Below are 24,125 nucleotides of genomic sequence, written 5' to 3' on the forward strand. Positions count from 1 at the left end.
GTCATGAGGTGACTGAATCTGCTTGGGACCAAAATCACAGTATGGTGAAATACAAGAATGTTCTGCAGCTCGCAGTTCATTTTGTGTAGTCCTGAAAAAAACAGCTGCATCTCCTATTTTTCCTTTTCCAGGTGATAGTTGACCACTTTGAAGACAAAAACTGCCCCGTGACCGAACGACTCAAACTCTTCTACTGCTGCCAAGCGCTGCCCAGATGGGCTGTCCAGGTAACAAGGTCTTTATTTTCAAGAACATTGTGTTGTTTTAAACATTTCCGTGCACACAGTAATTTCACTGTATCAAATATTGTGGCACATTCACATACTGTTGGTTTTGTACGTTTCAGATCTGTAACTACATATAACTTAAAGTATATTTTACATTTCTGCTGACCATTTTCTTTAAATTACTAAAGCATGCTTTACATTTTACACTTGATTCCTACCTTTTAGGCTTGGTTTATATTTTTTTCACAGTGTTATAAAAATCAACTTTCTAAACATCCAGCACTTCATCACAATAAAAGACTTTAAAAGATTATTTTAAGACACTTCAGTGATATGACTCCAGAGTTGTTGGCCATTTGGTCCAGACTGAAATATCTAAAAATAGAAATATCTGAATAATGGATGGATTGCCATGAAAGTTTGTATAAATGTTTATGATCCCCAGAGAATGAATTTAAGTGTTTGTTCTTGCTCTTTCGTCTTCTACAGAAACAGCTGGCCAGCCTGCTGACAGACCTCGGCTGCATCAGTTCAGCCTTGCTCATTTATGAAATGCTTGAGCTCTGGGAGGATGCTGTTATCTGCTATGAGAGGCTTGGTCAACACGGCAAGGTACACAAACAAACACACACAAAAAACAAACCAATACAGCAGGAGGGTACTACATACTGAAGCACACATCATCAGTCAGAAAATTATTAGTATTTTACTATTAATATTTTAATGTTTGAACTCAATTTCAAAAATTTTGTGGGAGAGGAAGACCGGGGCTAAAATCCTGTAGTATAGTAGCAAGCCACCATAACCAGAATCTTCAAAGATGACATTGTTTGAGATTTCTTTATTATTACAACCTGACATTGAAAGTACTACAAGAACTTTTAACTGGTTATGGTCAATTTAATGCTGATCCCTCTATCTGACCTGAATAATGGTGGAGTACAGAGGATGAGTTGCGGGGTCTCGCAGCCTGAAGAAAGAAGCTACTCTGTTTTGGTGATGCACTGTATTGTACCACCAGACTACAAAGTTGACTTTGTTTTAATGCTATCATATTAGTTATTTATCTAACATAGCCACATGTAGATACATTACCTCATCACCATGCAGCTGCAAACAGCTATGTTTAAATAAGAATAGTATTAAAAACCAGCTGGATCTTGTTTCACTTGCTTGCAAAAAAATGCACATACTAGCCATGTCAAGACAAAAGGCGGAGGTGCTCATACCGTTTTTGTACATAGTTTTGCCACCAATAACAACAAATAATGAAACTTCCTTGTAGCTGCTTACATTTTTCTCAGTGTTATCTGTCAAACTTTGTTACCAAATCCAACTGTTGTGCTTTTACACATCATTGTCTTTTCATACATAAACACTGCCCTTCAAAATGATTCCCTTATTTAAAACTTATTTCCTTGCTGTTCTCTCTTCTGTTTCCTCTTACATTGTCCTTCTCTGTTCTTGTCCTTCTCCTCCTCCACCCTGACATCTCTCTCCTTTCCCGTCCATTTGCTTAGGCCGAGGAGATCGTTCGTCGGGAGTTGGAGAAAAAAGAGACGCCCAGTCTGTACTGCCTCCTGGGAGATATATTGAGGGACCATCAGTATTACGACCGGGCGTGGGAGCTATCAGGTCGACGCAGTGCCAGAGCCATGCGCTCCAAAGCCCTGCTTCACCTCAACAACAAGGAGTTCCAGCAGTGCGTTGACTGCTTTGAACAGTCGCTTAAATTAAACACCATGCAGGTATGAGGAAACTGATGTTCCTGGGCTTAAGTTAAATGGTAATGAAACACCAGGATAGGAGTGTTCATACTTTTTTGGTACATTTTCTCTTGGATGTTCAAGACAAATTTCAACCAAAACCAGTGGAAAATAAGGAGTTAGATAATGCCATGAATTGTGTAGGTCAAAGCTGAGCCGAGGTGATAAAAACCTGTGTCTACTGCAGAGTCAATTGATCCGGATGTAAATGCTGAGTATACACATTCCCATTGCACACAAAAGCCTGATTTTATCAGGTTTAAGTGGGATTTTTAACCAGTGGAAAAGGGGTATAAGATGCAGACTTCAGCATACAAGGCAGGAGAAATTGCACTAGAAATTACCCAAATATTTCTAAAAAAGCAAAAACATAATTTGTCAATATCATGCAATGTAAATATTATATTAAAAAAGTCAAGTCCTCAGATTTGTGACTTAAGTCATGTGACTTAACCTAAGAAGACTAAAAGTGTCGTTCGAAGTTTACTTGTCAAACCCTTTCACATCTGTGCATAAATGTAATACTTCCCTTCACTGATATTGTGTGTGTATGTGTGTGTGCGTGCCTGTGTTTGTCTAGCTTGGTGTGTGGTTTTCCCTCGGTTGTGCCTACTTTGCCCTGGAGGGCTATGAGGGAGCTGCCAGGGCATTCCAGAGGTGCGTGGGACTAGAGCCAGATGTAAGTGTCACAAACTACACCAACTGCATAATAAGGTGGAAAAGTACAAGCAGTCAGTTCATGAGGAAAATTAAAGAAACTTGACATTACTGTTCCTTGTCTGCAACACACACACACACGATAGTCCAAAAATCCTATCTGTAGTAAAATAAAACACACACCAGGCAGCACAACCAACTTGTTTGATGAACTCTTTAATGGTGACTCTTCATACCAACCCTGAACCCACTGATACATCTGTGGATAATTATGTGGATACTTTTTACGATACAATTTTCTTGTGTCCAGTACCGATTCTGATACCTGAACTTTGTGTATCAGCTGATACTGCGTACTGATCCAATACCAGTATCTTAAAAAAATATGTACATATATTTATTGTTTTTTTTTCACAGCAGTGAACTACTAACCCGTTATGGATGTTATGTTGTGGACGTACTTGAATTTATATCAGTGGCCTGCTGTTTATGAATACTGGCTACTTGTGCAGTAACAAATCTGTTACGTTTCATAGAGGTATATGTGACACTGCTGGGAAGACATTATTTTAATGAATATTTATTTGGTTGTTGGATCAGTGCATAGTCTCTTGTACTCGCCAATTCTGATACTAGCTTTTTAGGCACTATCTGAGGCATTTCTGATATCGGTATTGGATTGAACTACCGATTATTGTTAGTTTTATTGTTATTATGGACAGGTCCTCCTTAATAACTCTTTTCACATCTTTCCCACTTTTTCGCTCCTTTTTCCCTCCTCCTTTCAGAATGCAGAAGCGTGGAGCAACCTCTCTACCGCCTACATTCGCCTCCAGAAGAAGTGAGTATGGGTGCGGCATGTGTTCGAAACGTTCATATAGCTGCATGTGTTTACTTGTTTGCGCTGGTAGTAAGAGAGTGTCAGGCAATAGAATGGATTGACTTTTGTTTAATGGGTTTTTTGCGATCAACAGCCCAGCATGGGGAGCCATTAATACCCTTCATAGGAATTGCTCCAGTAGTTTTCATCATAAGTTGTCCATGATCATAGTGTTGAAGCTGATGGCAGTGATAATGGAAAAGTCAGGAAGTCACCAACAGTATTAGAACTTATCCTCAAGAGACCATAAGTGTCAAAAGCAGAATTTATGGCATTTCAAGCAGTTGTTAAACTTACTGACATTTTGTTTCAAAAAAATGTTGCCATTGACAGCTCTTGTACTGGATCAACACTCAGTGGTCACTTACCTTAGATACACCAACTTACCCAGAGAACAGCCTACATTTTTGAGGTATTGATTCAAAAGGGTGCTGAATACAGTCTGTAGAGGTTCAGTTTGTAAATATGATGTCTGCGTGTGGCTGCAGATTTGTCAGCTACACATTCAGGCTGTGAGTCTTCTGTTCCACCACATCTCAGAGATTGAGCTCTGATGACTGTAGAGGCCATTTGATTGTACTGAAAGCCCCTGAAAACTTTATTTCAATCATTTCATTTTTTTGTATTTCTTTATAACAGTACATTTATATAAACAAATAAATAAGCAACAGTTTAAATTAAAGTTTGGAATACCAATCCAAGTTATTATTTATCAGTTTCATAGTAAAACAACTTCTTTAGCACTGTGTGAGTGTAGTGTCCCAGTATAGAAGTACCAGGGCAGAATCGATGTATTGAGGGAAGTATGTCCGACTCCACCATGGTAGGTGGCGATATGCACTATTTCAGCTAGTTGCTACTCGATCTCCACCCAGTTGACCTATTACGTCACATACCAAACAATGTAAGAAGCAGCAAATGGACTGCACCGCAAACGTTGAAAACATGGATGACTTTTCGGCCCTGTACATTATATATAATATTACATGTTGAGTCAGTCAGTTGCTGAATAGAAATATGTGACATCAAATTTTTTATCTGAGCTCTCCCAAACTTGAAACCAGAAAAAAACATAGTTAAAACAAAAACTATAGAAATATGTTGTGTAAAGTGACAAACCCTTTTAATTTTGGATGAAAATGTGTTCATATAGGACTGTCTCATCATTGTAAGAAACTGAAATCCTTTTTCAACTTTAACTCAACGTCATGCTGGTGGAACTAGCTTTTCTTGACTTTTATGCTTTGTGACATGGCGTGTGATCTTGCTGAAAGTAGCCATCAGAAGATGGGTAGACTGTGTCTATAAATGGAAAGTTCAGCAAACTTTAACATTCATGTTTCTTTTTCTGTCTGCCTCTTCCTGTCAACCTTATTGGCAGAAACAAAGCCTTTCGTACCTTGCAGGAGGCCCTGAAGTGTAACTATGAACACTGGCAGATCTGGGAGAACTTTATTGTTGTGAGCACTGACATCGGTGATTTTGCTGAAGCCATCAAGGCATACCATCGTCTGATGGACCTCAGGGAAAACTACAAGGATATCCAGGTAATGAACTCTTGTCATCTTAGATGATGTTATGCCCCACTATCTGACAGTATGTAGTGTAAAAAGTTCATGTATCCTTCAGCTGTGACTCTTAAATATAATCCTGGAGCGCTCCACACAGGTGTGGAGGTCTTGATAAAAGTGAAAGACACCAAAGTATCAAACACATGGCTAATCGGCATATAAGCGAGCTAAGTTTTGTGTTTGACCACCATCTGTCCCACTAGAGGACATTGGGCCCTCATGCCACCCTCATGGAGTCTGTTTCTGATGGTTTGGTCAGAAACATGCACACCAGTAGCCTGTCGGAGGTCATTTTGTAGGGCTCTGGCAGTGCTCCTCAGGTGCCTCCTTGCACAAAGGAGCAGATACTGGTCCTGTTGCTGGGTTGATGCCCTGTCCATCTCTCCTCCTGTAACAGCTGGTGTTTTTGGTATCTCCTCCAAGCTCGTGAGACTGTGCTTGGAGACACAGCAAACCTTCTTGCAACCACATGTATGGATGTGCCATCCTGGAGGGGCTGGACTACCTGTGTAACCTGATGGGGCCTCATGCTACCAGTAGTGACAAGGATACTAGCAGAACACAAAACTAGAGAAGAGTCAGTCAGGAGTCAGATAAGGAGTCAGCAATTGTCTGAGGCCATCACATGCAAAACCATTCCCTTTTCGGGGGGTTGTCTTGGTTTTGCCTCTCCATTGCACCTGTTGTCACTTTCATTTGCACCAAAGCAGGTGAAATTGATTCACAATCACTTGTGCTTCCTAAATGGACAGATTGATAACCCTGAACTTTAATTGACTTGGTGTTGTACTGTTATGATTAAGTGTTCCCTTCATTTGTTTGAGCAGTGTATATATATATGTATGTGTATGTGTGTATATGTATGGGCACAGTTAATAACCCACTGCAGAGAGACAAGCTCTGCAGCTGTTGTACCATGCCGAGATGCATAATGTGTGGATGCTTTTAATTATTTCATACTTTCATATTATACTAGCTTACCTTTTCTTTTTTTTCTTTTTGATGTATTTTTTTGGCCTTTTCATGGCTTTATTTATAGTACCGCTAACAGAGATGACAGGAAATGGGGATGAGAGAGAGGTGGGATGACATGCAACAAAGGGCCGCAGAACCCTGGCCCACTGCAGCAAGGACAAAGTGCATGTACATGGGGCGCATGCTCTACCATCTGAGCTACTGGAGCACCCCTAGCTTACCTTTTTATAAATATTTGCCTGCTGCCTGCATATTTTCGTAGTTTGTCGCAGCTTTTTTTCTTGCTGCCACACTCTCCAGCGACAGTTCAATCTGGAAAGTTGGAAAACAAATTAGTTCATCTGTACAATTGTCCTTTTGTCTCAGTGCTGTTTATTTGGTGACATTTTGTCATTGTTTTTGTTATTCAGTGGTTACCTCTTTTTTTAGTTTATCTTGTTTTCGCCATGAAAAAAGGTCTGGTTTCTTTGGTAGTGCTGAGCATTGATGCTGATTATTAAACCATAATTACAGGATTTTCATGTTGCAAAGAGTTTAAACCAATAACACCAGATATAATGATGAGGCTTTGTGAATTGTGATTTATGTTTGAAAACAAATCTGCTATTGTAATCTGCTTAATGTATTTTCCCCATTGCAGATCCTACAGATCCTTGTAAGAGCAGTTGTTGAAAACCTGACGGACAGCCATGGAGAGCAGGCAGTAAAACTCCAGTCCAAACTGAGAGAGCTTCTGGGGCGGGCCAGTTCCCGTCACAGCAGTGACCCTGACATATGGCGGCAATACGCTCTGGTGTATGGTGATGGCCAAAGCTCCAACCCAGAAGACAATGAAAAGGTCAGTACGACAAACAGCACTCTTGCAACATGTTTTTTAACATTTCCCTATCACCCTCACATGTCCCAAATAGTGTTTGGACCTCACCAAATGTTGAAACAATAGAGAGGCCTACATGTAAACTCATAAGAAGTTGTCATGCTATTTGGTTTTGAGATCTCTAAAACATTTCCACATATCTTACTCCCCAGATATGTGAAAGTCACCTCATTGACATCCAAATAGTAGGCCAGATCTGGCCCACGAGAGCAAATGTCTTGCCTGCACTGACCTAGTGACACTATGCACCTTTGAAATAAAAAGTAAATTGTCGTGGAGCTAATAAAGCAGGTGCCATTGTCGGCTAAAGGCAACTAGAAGAGTAGAGGTTTTATGAACGCTATCAAGAGCCAGAACAAAAACACTCTCCAGCGCACATCAGCTTTAGTCCATTACATTCATCCGTAGAGTGCAGTCAAACATCTATGACTATCTTTGCAAGGTCGAGCGCTGTCTTCTTGACTTAGCTGACAATTCAGTACGTTAGAGGCCTAAGCTGACCTGGAAGACCTAAGAGTGACACATCTTTATAGAAATGCTCTCACCTGGAACACAAGACAGCTACCTAGCATGCTGCAGGAGGAGTACTCCTTGAATTAACGACCAAGCATCTGCCACCCTCAGCATGTTAACTATCATGCAAAAAGCAAAAATCTCTGAAACAATATTACAGGCACCAAAGAGCCACATACTTTCAAGGACGCAATGCAATAGGGCCGGAGAAGGAACATGCCTTCAAGTCCTTGTTCCTCCATGAGAGTGTGGGAAACAATGTCACTATTCACTGCAGAACTAGTATCCTCACTATGCAAAAGATTAGGAGGTACACACAGCTAGCAGGAGAAACACGTAAGGTCACCAAAGTTGATACTTTTAAACAACCTAAAATGATCTCAAGAATGTTATTTGGTATTTAGTTCCTCTGTAGTAAATCTAGTTTTTGACATATTGTCACACTGCACCACAAACTTTGATCTTAATTGGAAACAACATACGAACATCTATAGTACGATTGTCCCACACATGCACAAAGGGGTGGAGAAAAGCATACAATGTGATGAAAAAACTGCAAAAATTTGCTAAATTATTTATATATCACCAGGAGCTCTGGGAAAACATGTCAACCACCACAGTAGTAGAGAGTGAGACGAGGTGTATTCAGCTGGTTACAATCTGCAACCTCACCCCAGATACCACTAAATCCTGTACACTGGACTCTGAAGATACTTTGACCTGCAAAGATTGAATGAACTTGAGAACATGTCGTTTTATGATGGTGCTTAGATCATGTAGCTGAAGTAACCAATGAGTAAACAAATCATTAATGGAGAAGTTAAATAAGGAAAGTTGTGGAAAAAGGGAAAAATATCAAAAGCCATTACTGAAATTCACTTCTATTTATGCCATCTGAAACAATGGTTGTGTTATCGTGTTGTTTTTCAGTCACTGCAGTTCTTGTCCAAGGCTCAACACTGCAAAGTTCAGGCTGGTGGCTGGGAGAATGAACCTGGTCTCTTCAAGGAGGTGATCAAAGAGGGAATCCATATGGGTGAAGGTGAGAGCACCATCCAGCTGTACACACCACTACCATCCACAAAGCAGAAAAGAAACCTTGGTGTTGTTTTATTGCAGGGAACCTGTACCCATGACCCTTTGAAACCCTGCAACTGAGTCTGACTTTTGCTTTGACTTAACCATTAAAAAATATTCCCCTTTTTGACTGGGCAGTAATAACTTCTTTATAATATAAAGGGAGGAGATGAGGATCCCAGTAATTCTATTAACAGGAAGTCTTGCTTACTACATCGTATTACTGACAATAATGTTATAATGATGCATGAAAGCAGTAATGTCTTTCCTAACCACAGTATTTTTTGAATATTCAACAAAGGATTCTTATCCATCATAATCAACATTAAATTACAGTTATTGTACATACACACATGCAGTGTTTTTTGGAAATCCCTGCAATGTATTTTCCAAAATAACTAGTCCCAGTCCATGTGACCTGGAAGATTATATTGTCCTGGACAAATGGGAGAAATATTGTAAACATATGTTTTCTTTGTTTAGAAAGCTTAAAAACTGTTCACAGAGACTGCTGATGCCGTGCATCACCAACCCAAAGTGTCTGTAATTGAAAGAGTAGTTGAGTTTCAGTGCTTACGTACAATAAATTTAAAGTTATGCCTAGAGATAATTGTCACCAGACATTATGATGGGACAGATTTAAATATGTTGGACTTAAAAAACAATTTCTTGGTAAAACCAGCTGTAATAACCTGATAACAGGAACCCTGCTCGCATGCACCAACCCAAAAACAGGTCTCTACCACATGAACTTTTCCAGTAACCCATGGACCTTTTTGTGAATACAATCACGTTACCCGTTTCTACCAGAGGACCCAAGGACTAAATCTAGTAACTTTGCCAAAGTTGTGACTCAATAGCCAAAATTGTGTTTTAAACAAGCCGTCATTTTTCAACACGATATCTGACTAATTTGCCTAATCCTCACAATTGTAATGATAAAGTGAAAATTAAAAGAGAATTTTTTCCCCCCAAAGTTAAGTTTTGGGGATCGCTAGGTTCTGGGACTATTTGGCAAAAAAGAGGAAACATTGTAGTGCAGATCTCAGACCCCTTGAAATCTCCCAGAGAAAGATAGTGGAATAACTAAAGCTCACCAGACCTGCTGTGAATACTGCCGTGACCTGCTGTGACTATATCATGTTGCTCCACAGTACCTGAACACCAGTTCAGTCCAAGTTTCTCAGGGTTAACCCTCATCCAGAGGAGGTGGAAGAAAGGAGAGATGAGCAGAAGTGGGAGGAAAAATGGAACAGATTGTTTTGAAGTCAAAGGACGTATCCTAATTATTCCCACTTCTGTATGGCAGTGCTGGAGGCCACAATAATGCCATCCAGATTAGCTGTATCATTAGATAATGTGTCTCTTAGATGTTTAGTCCCAGCACAATAACCTCTGTTTTGACAGACCTGAGGTTTGGTTAGCTGGCTTAATCATGTATAATTCGGTATCATCTGCATAACATTGAAAATGCATGAAAATGTAATATTAGTGGTTACTTGTAATATTACTTAATGGACACATACAAGTTTAAAAAAGTATTGGTTCAACCACAGAATCTTGTGGAACTCAATCTCTTACTCTGGTATGCACAGAGCATTATTTTTTTTTAACTTTTATAAACTTAGATTGATTTGATAAATAGGACTTAAACCAGCTCAGTGCATGTCCTGTAATGCCAATTTGATTTTGTAGTCTTTGTAACAGGATGTTATAGTCAATGGTGTCAAATGTGTCATCAGATGCAATTAGAAGGTCATTTGTAACTTTGACCAATGCTATTTCTGTGCTATGATGGAAATCCTGATATAAACTGTTACATAGACAGTCCCATAACTGAATGGCGACTGTTTTCTCTTAAGTTTTTAAGAGAAAAACGGAGGGTTAGATACGGGTCTATAGTTGTTTAAAACCATGTGATCAAAAGTAAGCTTTTTATAAAGCAGTTTATTTTGAGCTACTTGAAAGGACTTTGGTACGTGGCCTTTTAAACGGGAAACACAAAAGGTGTATGTGGGATTCACTCAAAATAAGCTACTGTGATTTCATGTTAATAAAGGAACATGTCACCGAATGCTACAACGTGACTGATTTGTGTGTTTTTAAAAATCTTGGATGACAATAAAGCTCTGAAGCCCAGAGAAATATGGTGTATCAGGCTCTGATTGATTTTGGAGATTACAATATAATTGGTGAAGATGAACAGTGTCAGAAATTCAATTCTTTTTTTTTTTACGTGATCATTTAGTATGATTGTACAAAAATTTCAACTCAGTTCAAATCCAGGGAACACAACAGAGACACACGAGAGATCAGACAGGTGGGATCCATTCTCTGAATCTCTTTCTTGGTATTTCAGTGGCCATCAGTTGCAGTAAGAAGAAGAGTAATCCAGCAGAAGCTCTTCAGATGCTGTCCTCAAGCCGTCTCAGCCTCAGAAGTCTGGCCACTAAGGCAAAGGTAAAGCCCACATGTATTATTATTATTGTTATTATTATTATTATTATTATTATCAAATAACAGTCCACTGCTGACTATGACATTACCTTTGCCATGACTCATGGCTAATGGTAGAGCGCATTGCATTAAGACAAGGCAGGGGGGCAAGAATGGCTCTTTTGATAGTAATGGTTGCTAACCCCTGGCCCAGAGCATCATTTGCACCCAACTGATATCGGTGAAGTGAGATGTCTGCAGCGTCCGCAAATTATACTAAAAGACACAACACACCTCAGCCGCAGTCTGTTCACCCTGCTGCCATCTGGCAGAAGATACAGAGTTATCTGCTGCTGTACCACCAGACTACAGAGCAGCTTCATTCATCAGGCTGTGAGAGTCTTCAATTCATCCTCCACACTCCACTATATAGAATAATGTTTTGTTTTTCTGTGATGTAGCACAAAGGTACTCAAACTAAGTTGTGTTTTGCAACACTGGTGTTTTGAAATGATAAATAAATTAGCCGTGAACAAATTTGAATTGTTATAATTATTATTACAACATGTCATAGATAACCGTCAAACCTCATGGTGAAATGCAAAAAAGCTACAAAAGACTGTCAAATACTAGGGCTTTCTCCAGAATGAATTATCTTTCTACAGAAAATTACATAGTGTTGCTGAAGTTAATACTTAAGTTCACAATACTTAATAAATAGCTGATCTTGTCTTTTTTAGAGAATTACAGCAGATTTCTCACTACACTATTCAACTCACTGGTACATATTCTATGATACACTGACCGGTCAAGGCAGCCCAGTATGCCTTGTTTCACTTGGACCACATAACGTCAAAATCATCCACCGGTAATGAGTAAAATAATAATGATGTTAACAATGTGATCCTTCAGTGCATTGCATCAATATTGCATCTTTTTTTCTGTTCCAGCAAAAGCACACAGATGTGGCCACGGGTCAGATCCACGCTGAGCTGCAGGAACATGTCGCTGCTCTGGAGCAGCTCATTACAGAGATGCAGGAGCTGAGTGGAGGGCTGCGTGATCAATTACAACCACCGTCCACCTAAGAAAGACCCGAAGCTGTGGGTCTGAAGGCCCCTCATCTGTAAAGACTAATCAGAGACAGACAAACTCTAAAGCCAGTCAGAAGCCTTGAATATCATTAAATGCCTTTAAATCAAGCGTTTAAATGTACACTATGCAACTTTTTACAGGCCTATACAAGAAAAGAGCTAACATGAGCTTTACATGTAGTTTAAAGCTATGTTTACATTTAGTGAAAAACAGGCTTGTATTTTGAGATGTGGTGGGGTGAGAAGAAAAACAGCTTTGCCCATCTAGAACTCCTACAGTGCAAGAACATGTGGCTATATACCAACATTATACTAACTATACCAGTTCAACACACACAGCGAGTGTCAGTATGGGTCAGGATAAGCACATTCTACTGTCCACCTCCATGGTCATTTTTCTGAGTAGGACAGGCTGGAAAAGTTACATAGTGCACCTTTAACATGTGGCAACTCAGAATAACAGTAGATCAGACTAGACATTCAAGGACTCACTTTGTAATTATGTTTTTATATCTCTGCAACCAGGCTGGAATATAAACCATGTCTGAGGCATCCAATATTAAAATATATAAATCTTTGAATGCTTGCTTTTTTTCTGTTGTGTAAGATCTGAAAAATATTATAATCATAACTCAACCTTAATTCATCACTGGAAGAACTTTGAGGATGTATTGCTTATTATATTTAGGTACTGTGTCTGGTTCAGTCCAGGTGAAGATGTGCACAATTTGAGGTTTTTCACTTTTTCATAAAAGCATGAAACTTGGTAGTTGTACAGCTTGAGGCCCTGAGCATTTTCAGATATGGAGCCATCGTACAAACGCCATACCATGCCAAACGGCCATTTTACTTTCTGCCATAACTGACTCGTTGATATAAAAATGAAGGCAGACTTTGATGGGTGTGGTCTGACCCAGGGTTACTCAGTACTCATGTAATAATGCACTAACTCAATTATAATAAGTGAGCAACCAAAAACGAATTAAAGAACAACTGAAACCATGTTTGCCATGATATTTATCCAACTTCAAACATTCCTGGGTGGGAAACTTACTTGAAAAACCTTTTTTCACAGAAATACAGCTTAATCTACTTCACAGTGCAACAAGATGCTTATTTAGCTGAAAACTGCCATAAGTGAGTTTGACCATTCTATTCATTTGGAAACCCATTCGATGAATTAAAGTGTGAGTTTTCATGGAACATCTTCACTGGATTATTTAGACTGTAGCCTAAATCAATCTTTAGGGTTTCAGCAGCAACAGCGCCCTGCAGCCCAGAGGGGGGCGCTAATGCGCCTTAAGTCTGAGTAAACACTGAAGGGCCAGAAGGAAGAAGAAGAAACAAACGGAGGAGGAGACAGAGAGGACACAGACAGACCAGTGGTCAGTGGTCAGGTGATACATTTCAGTTAAAATGGCAGCAGACACAGAATCAAAACTCCAGCTGGTTCGGAGACACGTCCGAGCTTTTCCAGACTTTCCGAAGAAAGGCATCTTTTTCAAGTAAGATCCACTGCTATTACCTCCTGAGCCGCTGTCAGAGCAGCACCATGTGTTCCGCCAGCAGGGAGCTCGCCATGTGTTTGAGACGCTGCTCATACAGCAGAAGGAAGCAAAGGGAAGCAGCCTGCAGCTGATACATGTCTTATCACACGTAGAGGCCAAAGTTTACACTGCAGGGTCGGGATTATAAAGTTATATCACAGCAGCTTTATTTCTCTATCTCGGCCAAATGTCCGTGTTTGTCCGAGCCAAATAATGGCCAGTGTTTGTACAGTAATTGAACAAGTAGTAACGTTATCGTGGTTTTAACTGTCCACTGCCTACAGCAGGTAAACGATGGCCCCAGTCATCCAGTGCTCAGGTGAGACATGTGGCCAGGTCCCCCCTTTATCATCTTTACTAACGAATGATTACATGCACAGAACACCCGAGTTATAGACATGGTTTTAAAGATAAAAACATTTGGTGAAACAGCAGGTCTGGTCATGGTGAAATGAAATCCCCCTGCTCTGCTGACTGTATTGTCTCACCACACACACCAAAAGGTTAGTTCAAACTTCTGTCAGTTTGGCTGCACATTGGAGAGAGAGATGATTATTTTGCAGGTCAGTATTGCCAAAGAAAGTAAAATACTTTTTGAGACTTTCCTTAGTGGGGAGAATTGTTGTAACCACATATTTAAATATGGGAACCCCAAGGAAAGGGTTTCCTTAGTCCCGCACAATGCTTTAAATCCAAATCATGTCAGTGTTGATAGTCTGTAAAAGATAAAGAAGTATCTTCAGTATCTTTTGCCAGACGGTGCCAGACAGTAGCCCTTTCCACACAGAGACTCTGCATCATCTCTCCACCTGTTAATCTAAACATGTATCCACGACTGTCACTTTCCACTTTCCACCCATCGGTGGGTCAGGATTTCAATCACAACACTATATAGCTGCATCCATATGATTATAAAACAAAGTTAAGTTTTTTGCTCTACATTATATAATCACCATCAGTAAACAGAGGACCCTGTCTGACTCACTCGCAGGGAGGGACGCTGTTTTCTGGAGGAAAATTCCCTGAAGTCTTGGTCGGGAGGACTCACAGTCACAGTGATTTTTTTCTATATAAGTTTCCAGAGACAGTAACTACAACAACACAATAGTGGAAGGAGACAAAGACATGGTCAAGTTTTTTGCTCTGAATCAGTCACATAATCACCACCAATGAACTGCGGGAGGCCCCCTTGGCTCTGCTGCCGGGGACAGACGCTGTTTTTCAGGCAGAAATGTGACAAAGAGTCACATTGTTGTCTGGTCCTGTAACGTTGCTTTGTGGGTTGAAAGTGTGGGTCATTTCTCTTTTATTTGAAGAGTGAAGGATCTGTTTATCTGTCAGACTTTGAACACCATCAGACCAACACACCCCCACTCCACGCCTCTGGCTTTTCCATTCACACAGACGCCGGCTCACCTCTACTGCGGCTCTGATACTATCTCCGGAGGCAGATCAGTCTCCCTCTCTGCGTCTGTAACTTTCACACAGAGGACGATGCGTAGAATCGGTGCATAATTCCTGCACTAAAGGGGCAGCGTGAACGGGGCTAGTGATATCAGTGAGGTGAAATGTCAGAGCCCAAAGGATACATGACGACAACACCCACCCTAGTGAGTAATTTTCAGTTGATTAGACGTCTGAAAGATGTCTAAGTGGTCCATAGATGTCTGGGCTAATATTGGGTTAAATTTGGTTCAAAAGTGAAAGTTGAGTGGATGTCTAGTTTTAGCCTAGACATTGTTTCAAAATCTAATAAAAATAAAATAGTCTGTGTGTGCTGTGCACTGACAAATTTGGCTGCCTCAATTGTTCCTCTGGATTCAACATTAGACATTAGTTAAACATAGAGGCACTCACTTTGATTAGTTGTATCCATCAATGTGTGTGTATAAATGACAAGGATGATGAATTGTCTATTTCATTTCATCATACTTTAATTAAAAACAGGCCATTTATATGTATGATTTAAACTGTTCAGTTACACTTGGTTCAGATGTTTTTTGTAATGCTTCTATTAAGATATTTCCTGCATACAGTCACTGCATTTCCAACATGAAAGTTTTAAATGAGTGGTGTCAAGCTTTACACAACTTTTATGTATGTATGGTCTTTTACAGATTCCTGATTTACACTCAAGTCTGTCTTGATTATGAAGGACAGGCCTGCCACAGTAACAGCCCCTGCCTTCAGATGGTTGGGTGGTATCAGTGAGGTGGCTCTCCATCATCTTGGTGTACTCCTCAACTACCTTTCCCTCATGTTCAGTACCCCATCCTAAAACAGAAAAATGTTATACACCTCAAGTATCAAATTATAGTGATAAATGATAACCACAACAATATACACTGCTCATATCACAGTAACATTAATACTGTGAATCATCATTCCAAATGATTAGTACATGTGTTATTTATCTCAATCATTTGTATTTTAGCAGCTTGCTTACTTTTCACTCCCTATGGGACATGAGGCTTGCTGTCGCTGGTTGTGGTGTCTCTAACAGTATGTTGCATAGCAATGTGTTTCAAGTCTCACTCTAACAGGCAGAAAGATTGCTGCCTGAGAAAGAGTGCAACCAGAAATGTTGCTGTGCAAGTGGTCTGCATGTAGATTGAAGGCTTTGTGTTTTTGTTAAATCCTACACCACTATTTTAAGACTGTATTAAAACATATTCAGCACATTGCTGTGATTTCCCTCTCCATCTACAGCTGCACTCAAAAAATTAGAATATCATAGAAAAGTTTTTTTTTTCTCTATAATGTAATTCAAAAAGTGAAACTTTCATATGTTTTAGATTCATTACACATAAAGTCAGATATTTCATGCCTTTTTTTGTTTTAATGTTGATTATTACGGCTTACAGCTCATGAAAAATCAAAAATCCAGTATCTCAGAATATTAGAATATTACATAAGATCAATCCATACTTGGTCTGGGCTCCTTTTACATGAATTACTGCATCAATGCGGCGTGGCATGGAGGCGATCAGCCTGTGGCACTGCTGAGGTCTTATGGAAGTCCAGGTTGCTTTGATAACTGCCTTGAGCTCGTCTGTATTGTTGGGCCTGGTGTCTCTCATCTTCCTCTTGATAATACCTCATAGGTTCTCTGTGGGGTTCAGGTCAGGCCAGTTGGCTGGCCGAACAAGCACAAGGAGACATTTTCTCCTACTGCTCAGAGTGTTGAAGCAAAAAGCAGCACAGGAAAACCTGAGTTTGCATCAGATTGATGGCAAAACTGCTTACCTACAGGCAATAGACTATGAGATTTAGATGGAACAACCAGAGGGATGTGAAGTGGAATCTAGCACAGATGGAAAGTTGGTGTATATGCTAAAGTCACTTTACGGGTTGAAACAGTCTGGCGGAAATTGGAACAAGACACTACATGATTATCTAAGTGATAGCCATTTGAACAAAACCCTGCTGATCATTGTGTTATTGTCAAGGGAAACAGAACATGAGATGATTATCATGATGATATGTATTGATGATTTAATCATTGCTTACCAGTGATGAAAATGCACTAAAAGTTGTGAAGGAGACGCTCACAGCAAGATTCAAAATGAAAGATTTAGAAAAACTGTGACATTTTCTTGGCACTGACTTTGAGCAAAGTGATGGATGTGTAAAAAAAAAACAAAACACAAAAGAAATATGTGGAGCAAGTACTTGAAAGGTTTAACATGCAAAACTGTAAACCTAGAGCGACACCTTGTGAACAAAAACTGAACTACACTGATGATGCAGAAAAGATGAGTGGTGCCAGAAAATACAGAGAGGCAGCCTAATCTATCTAACTACATGTACAAGACCTGGCCTGAGTTTTGTTGTAAGCAAACTGTCATAGTATTTTTTCTGAGCCAATGGAAGAGCACTGGACTGCTGTAAAACATGTACTAGGATATCTGGAAGGCACAGTTGAGAAAGAATTGTGTTGCAGGAAATGTGATGATGAGATGACTGGTTATTGTGTAAGCCTGAATGAGGATGGTCCTTATGATATCATGGAAAACCGAAAAGCAACCAACTGTTGCCCTCTCAACTTGCGAGGCAGAGTATATAGCTTTAGCCGAAACCACACAAGAGTGTATGTATCTAGTACAACTGCTAGAAGGCATTGGCGGAGGTCAGTACACACCATCTAAGGTTTATGAGGATAACCAGGGTACAACAGCATTGGCAAAGAATCTTGTAAGTAGACAGAGGTGCAATCATGTTGACAAAAATATCATTTTGTAAGGTCAGCTGTGAATGATGGAAAGATAAGTTTGGAATATTGTCCAGCAGATCAGGTGGTAGCAGATGTGATGACAAAAACTGCAACAAGTTGTTCCAGTTTGTAAAGTTTATGTTTGGAGGTCAGTCATGTATGAAAAATGTGCATGATGCAAGGCAAAGAGCCTTATGATGTTTTTTTGTGTGTGTGTTTGTTTAAGAAGATAATGGTGTGAGAGCAAGTGGGGTTGTTGACCTGTATGTAAAATGTGCTCTCAATTGTGAAAATGAGCCTTAGTTTGTGTTGCGAGGCAAACTTTCAGTTCAAGCAGGTGATGTGTGATGGACAAAAATTGACAGCCAACAAGAGACGATGCAAGTGGCACGTGATGAGTGTCAATAAAGTTTTTCAGTCACAAGCAAGACTGATGTCCCGCAGAGTTTATTCCTCTTTAATTATTTTTCAGGTCTAGCATAGGATGTGCATGCAGAACTGCTGAGCTATCTAACTCTGCTAACATAGACTTTCCAAATTTTATTGGACCGAATGGCTCAAATTATGATAGTTAACGAGTCATTTGGGGGGTTGTGATGCTCAAAAAAACAAAAAAACGGCTTCAAAGCCTGGCGTTCCTCCTGGGGGCTTGGAAGTACCCTTGAACATAACTGTAGCGTGTGTGCGCTGTAAATTGCCTGGGTGCTGCACTATCCTCTCAGTTTAGTTCCGCCTTTTTCATTCGTCAACATCACTCTAGTAATTAACATTTAGAAAATCAATTTTGGCAATTGTGAATAGATTCTGGATTGTGGGAGAGAAGAATCGCATTTATGTTGTGAATCAATTTTTTTTAAAGCTGAAGTTCATACAGTACTTCATTAATAAGGGAATGCATTTCATATTGATAAACATTTCAACTGCCTGGATACTAATGTAATGTGTTGTGTCCCCCCTGCAGAGATATCTGTCCCATTCTGAAGGAACCAGCCGCTCTGACAGCAGTAATCGACCTTTTTGAAGAACATGTGAGGAAGAATCACTCGCAGGTTGAGCTGATCGCAGGTGAGAAAACAAAGCAAAGCACTTACTAATGATAACCAGTATTCTTAAGACTTTATAGTGGCAATATCTAAGAATTCTGGATCCATCCCATTATCCAGACCCACACCAAAAGTTACTGGTGTCTGTTCTGGCCGAGACCCATCCTCTGTTGAAGTTTCATGGGAATCTGATTAGTAGTTTTTGTGAGATCCTGCTGACAAACCGACCAACCAACCAACCGCAGTTTCCATCCCTTCACCGGATGGTTTTGTTTGTTTGCAGGTTTAGATGCTCGTGGTTTCCTGTTTGGGCCTCTGCTTGCCCAGCGGCTAGGTGTTGGCTTTGTCCTGGTCAGGAAGAAGGGCAAGCTACCTGGAAACACTCTGTCTGTGGCATATGATTTGGAGTATGGAAAGGTAAAGAACACATGCACACACATACACAGGTTTGTGCAGCTTTCCTTGTTACAACTTTACTTTGACTTCCATTCATTTGTACAGTCAAACCCTAACCTTAACCTAACCTTAACCTAACCTAAATTCACACCTTACCCAAAACTTAACCAGGACCTCAGAAATCAGGTTTTGCCACTATAGGACTGGTCTTTGTACGTGCACACACACACACACACACACACACACACACACACACACACACACACACACACACACTATTCATTCTAAGGGATCTTCCTTTGTTTGTTTCCTTTCATTGTTATTTGCCGAGAAGCATTCCATTACATGCTGCTGTTCACCACAGTCTATCTGATGAACAGTTTTTTGTTAGAGTCTTATTTCTGTCCCTCCAGGCGGAGGTGGAGATCCAGGAGGATGCAGTGACTCCAGGACAGAAGATTCTTCTCATTGATGACCTTCTGGCAACTGGAGGTTAGAAACCTCCTGGTTAGACCCACTTTGTAACCATCATCTTCACTGAATTCAGTCTGGGGAACATTTGTTATATAGAACAACAAAATAACATTTTCATATCATATTGTAAAGGTTTATAAACATCAGTTAGTACTTTGTGATAGCCATCCAAATAGTGTTTATAGATGAACTACAGAGTATTTATTAACCATGTACAAAGTATTATAAACATCAGTTGCAACTTTACTTTAAACAATTAATACTTAATAAATAGTTTATAAAGCATTTCGTTGTTTGACAGTCAAATAACTATTAACTGAAGCTTGATGCACTATAAATTCAACATTTTTTAATGATCGTTATTATAAAGTTTTACCTCTGCCTTTTAATTCCATCTGCCAGTTCAGTTGTCTCCTGCTTGAACATTGTATAAACAAAATACACACTCTTCATTCTGTCCTCACTAAAACTTGTTGCAGGCAACGTATTATTCAGTTATACAGCTAGCTTAACATTATATTCTCCAACATTGCATCCTCCAAGGAACAGGCAGCTTGTTGTGTTTGGCAGGGTTTAATGAGGAAAATATGTCATTTGTTAAACTACAAAAGAGAACACAAAATGCAAACAAATGAGTAAATTTGTAAGTGCTGCTTAATATCTCTAGTACATCAATACATCGACAGATTTATTTACACTTTGCATTTACAAAAATTTCAAACAATATTGGAAACTCGATGCTGAATGGAGTAAAACTTTTTTTTTTTTTTAAAAAAAACAGTAAGAACATCATGCTATAAGTTATCCACATGGAGGTCATACAGGCGCAAATTCACACGTATCTTAATCACACGCTTCTCAAGAAGTGGACGTATTTAAGCACAAATCCATGCGTATATTTACCACATGCAAAGTCACAGAGAAGCTCCACCGTTTGCTACGTCTATGTGTACAGTGAGCACACGTCTGGTACGTCACGGTGACGTATGACGCGTGACATCGCCGTGACCATGCTTGTACTCTCCATCATCACCATGGAATTTGTTGGCGAACATATTGACGTTAGTTCTCTGCTCAGTTAGCACCGTAATCCACTTATCTGTCACATATCACACCCTATACAGTTATCACACCTCATAGCCAACATATTGGAGGTGTTGCCACTAGCATAAGCAGCACATGTTGCACAGTGCTTGCACAAAGTCGTAGTTTTATCCACCACTTTCTTACCGCCGTCATCATAGGTAGTACTAAATCCAAAATGCTCCCACACAGCAGACTGGAAACGATGCTGTTGGCGCATGCATCCTCTAACTCTGGGCCTCCTTTGTCTTTGGCGCTTGCTATTTCCACAACTGACCTGCTGTAATCGACACTCCACCCCTCCGCCTCCGTGCCAAATGAAAAAAAAAAAAAAAAACTTCACTGGGTTACTGGCTCAAGGCTCATGTATTGTCCTGAACCGAACCATACACATTCCCTGAACTGTGTCAAGTAAACCGAACGCGATTTTCTTCATGAACTGTTCCATCCCTACTAACTTTTCAACATCTGGCTATTAACAGTCAGAAGTGGCAAGTGCTCTACTGAAAATATGTCTTACCCCTCGTTAGTTTTAACCTGCCTTGAGTAGCAAGTACTTGTTTTCTTTTATTTTACTGCCTTCTCCAAATACCAAACTAGTGTGTTTAATTTGCAATATATGCACTCTGGTAATTAAAGACGATGATAATCAGGCCTAACATTGAAGTATTACTTTTAAATACAAAAGAAAAACAATAAACTTTCTTATATTTTACATCATTCATTTGTGATTGTTTAAAATGTGTCATTTAAATTTAAATGGACTGCTGAAAATGTCTGGCCAATCTACAATTTCTGGTTTGTAAATCTGGCCACATTGAATTTGTAAATGAAAAGCTCTGGTATATACACCGATCAGCCACAACATTAAAACCACAACATACAGGACCCAGAGGACCCACTATAAAACGCCCTGGTGCCAGACACCACAGGACACCCTCACAGGTCTTAAGTCCATGTCTTGACAGGTCAGAGCTGTTTTGGCTGCACAAGGAGAACCTTCACAATATTAGGCAGGTGGTCGTAATGTTATGCCTGATCGGTGTATGTTGGATATACAATATGTAGGCCCTATGGATGTACATTTTCAGACAATATTACTGCATGTATAGGCCTGTGGGAATGTGGAGTGGTGGAAAGTAATTAGTGGGTGGGCAGGAGAGTTAGCTATACTGGGTAAACAGGAAGTATGGGTGGCATTGAAGCATAACACAGACAGGCTGCATTTAACAGGAAAAGCAAATGAACCAAAGGGTCAGTTAGGGTTCTTTCCTACGCCATGATCTGAAGAAGAATGGATGTAAATTGTGGATTGTATTTTGAAAACATTGGTACTGAATAACTTTAACAAAATTGTGTGTGTGTGTGTGTGTGTGTTTCAGGGACATTGCATGCAGCCTGTGAGTTGATGAGGAAGCAGCAGGCTGAGATTCTGGGCTGCATGGTGATCATCGAGCTCAAAGAACTGAACGGCATTGACAAACTGAAACCACACAATGTGTTCTCTCTGCTTCAGTACTGAGGACAACTGACTTTTAAACAAATGTTTGACTTGTTTCCAGCCAGGTGCTTCTCAACGTCAACAACACGAAACAAGGAAGCTCTTCACATCGCTCACATTTTTACAACCTTTGACTGAAATTCCATACATGATTGAAATGGCAGTTTTAAAATATCAATTGTATCATAATTCATACATAAATAAATGAGTTTAAGTGAAAATCATAGGAATGTATTTCTTCAAAATAACTTTGATTATGTTTACATAAGTTTTTATGTTGGAACATGTTAATTCAACTGTGCAGAATATAACCTCATACTGATATTGTTGCAGTTATACTTTACAAAGGGGTTACACATGCATGTATGCACAGCAACACTTTGAAGTATACAAATAACACATGCTTTCTCTTACAAATGAAATGTTGACTTTATAAGCCTTAAAACACACCTTTGCTTAATTAAATGGAAATCCATTCAGTAGTTTTAGATTTAGATTTAAGATTTAACATGAAACATAATATATGTAACATTTTTGCATTAAAATGTTTAAAACAACAAGACCTTTGTTATGTTCTTTGTTGAGTTGTGTACTGTGCATTTCATTTCGTCGTCTGTAACTGAACCTTCTGGAATGGACTCAGATTGGGAAAGGAAGTCGGCAAAACTTTAAAACCTCATCTGTGAACATTTCTGCTTGAGTCATGAAGATATTTTAACAATGAGCACAACAACTATGATCCCAATTACTTGCATCTTTTGATTTGATTTAGAGATTCCTAGTGGCAGAAATTACATCCTGTGCAACAATTCAGTATTGCCCTACCATATGGTTAAAGAACTTGAGGGATACTGATAAAAAAAAAAGTATCACAATTGCCCACAATGCAACTCAACAGTATCTAGTCATTAGACCCTCCCTGCCTGCTAAATTACATCTTTCAAACTCCACAGCTCTAGTTTGCGATACAGCTTCTGTATGTTTTGAAGTCTCTAAGATCAACCTGAGATAATTCTGATGACTTCACTATGACAGCGTCTAGGGTCTTGTCTCAGATTTTGACTAGCTCCTCCAGCACCACTTCTTTTCAGGCTGTGTAATACTAACCATGATGTGTAAACTGAGCTTGATGTGTAAAATTGGTGGAGTGCTCCTTTAAAATATAGTGATACCTAACCTCACCAAGACTTCTTAAATGAAAAGCTTTACCACTTTTGTTCTGTAGCGATACAAAACATGCAGACCTTATTCATTTTCAATGTATGAACATTAACAACTAAAAACTAACAATGATCTAGTTGTCAACAAAGTCCAAAAGTTTAAGTGACTACCCCGTCACAGCTGGTCATTAGCTTAAGAGGACTGCAACCAACAATTAATTTCATTTTCAATTAATATGTTGATTATCCTCTTGATCAATCTGGTGTTTGGTCTGTCAAATGTCAGAAAATGGTGAAAATGCTCATCAGTGTTTCCCCCAAAACTCTAGATAATATAGAACTTTATTAATCCTGAAGGAAATTGTTTAAGATGACGCCCGTAAATGTCTTGTTCCGTCCTCAACACAAAGATTTTTCGTTTCCTGTCATAGAGGAAAGAAACCAGGAAATCCTCACATTTAAGAAGCTGCAATCAGAAGTTTCACCTTTTCTCGACCAATAATTGATAATTACATGGTGATTAATTTAATAGTTCACAACAAAGTGATTTTTCTAAAGATAACATTTGAGCTTTATTGAGATTGAACAGCCCAGAGTGATGATAGGAAACGAGGGAGAGAGAGGGAAAGACATGC

General features: G+C 39.5%; 2 protein-coding genes across 2 annotated transcripts in view; both read left to right on the forward strand.

The window, feature by feature from the left end:
• Positions 1–12,654, forward strand: part of ttc27 (tetratricopeptide repeat domain 27) — a 33,860-nt gene extending 21,206 nt beyond the window's left edge. Inside the window, exons 11-20 of the mRNA XM_073482481.1 lie at positions 132–227; positions 717–839; positions 1,748–1,975; positions 2,574–2,672; positions 3,439–3,491; positions 4,912–5,077; positions 6,717–6,914; positions 8,397–8,508; positions 10,903–11,003; positions 11,930–12,654. Coding sequence (XP_073338582.1) covers positions 132–227; positions 717–839; positions 1,748–1,975; positions 2,574–2,672; positions 3,439–3,491; positions 4,912–5,077; positions 6,717–6,914; positions 8,397–8,508; positions 10,903–11,003; positions 11,930–12,067 — 1,314 coding nt within the window. The 3' untranslated portion in view covers positions 12,068–12,654. The remainder of the gene's footprint in view (positions 1–131; positions 228–716; positions 840–1,747; positions 1,976–2,573; positions 2,673–3,438; positions 3,492–4,911; positions 5,078–6,716; positions 6,915–8,396; positions 8,509–10,902; positions 11,004–11,929) is intronic.
• Positions 12,655–13,448: 794 nt separating this feature from the next.
• Positions 13,449–22,890, forward strand: aprt (adenine phosphoribosyltransferase). The gene is made up of 5 exons (XM_073481993.1): positions 13,449–13,578; positions 18,795–18,898; positions 19,160–19,293; positions 19,686–19,764; positions 22,212–22,890. Exons 1-5 carry the CDS (start codon positions 13,490–13,492, stop codon positions 22,349–22,351), a joined length of 546 nt encoding a protein of 181 aa, XP_073338094.1. The 5' UTR covers positions 13,449–13,489; the 3' UTR covers positions 22,352–22,890.
• Positions 22,891–24,125: the final 1,235 nt, after the last annotated feature.

The sequence above is a fragment of the Pagrus major genome, chromosome 15 (assembly GCF_040436345.1).
Source record: "Pagrus major chromosome 15, Pma_NU_1.0".
Lineage (NCBI taxonomy): Eukaryota > Metazoa > Chordata > Actinopteri > Spariformes > Sparidae > Pagrus > Pagrus major.

What these genes read in the sequence shown, in the direction of transcription:
- aprt (XM_073481993.1), top strand. Translation starts at nt 13,490, where the DNA reads ATGGCAGCAGACACAGAATCAAAACTCCAGCTGGTTCGGAGACACGTC. An exon ending in GCAGGTTGAGCTGATCGCAG is followed by an intron (nt 18,899 to 19,159) that starts GTGAGAAAACAA and finishes GTTTGTTTGCAG; the next exon opens with GTTTAGATGCTCGTGGTTTC. An exon ending in TGACCTTCTGGCAACTGGAG is followed by an intron (nt 19,765 to 22,211) that starts GTTAGAAACCTC and finishes TGTGTGTTTCAG; the next exon opens with GGACATTGCATGCAGCCTGT.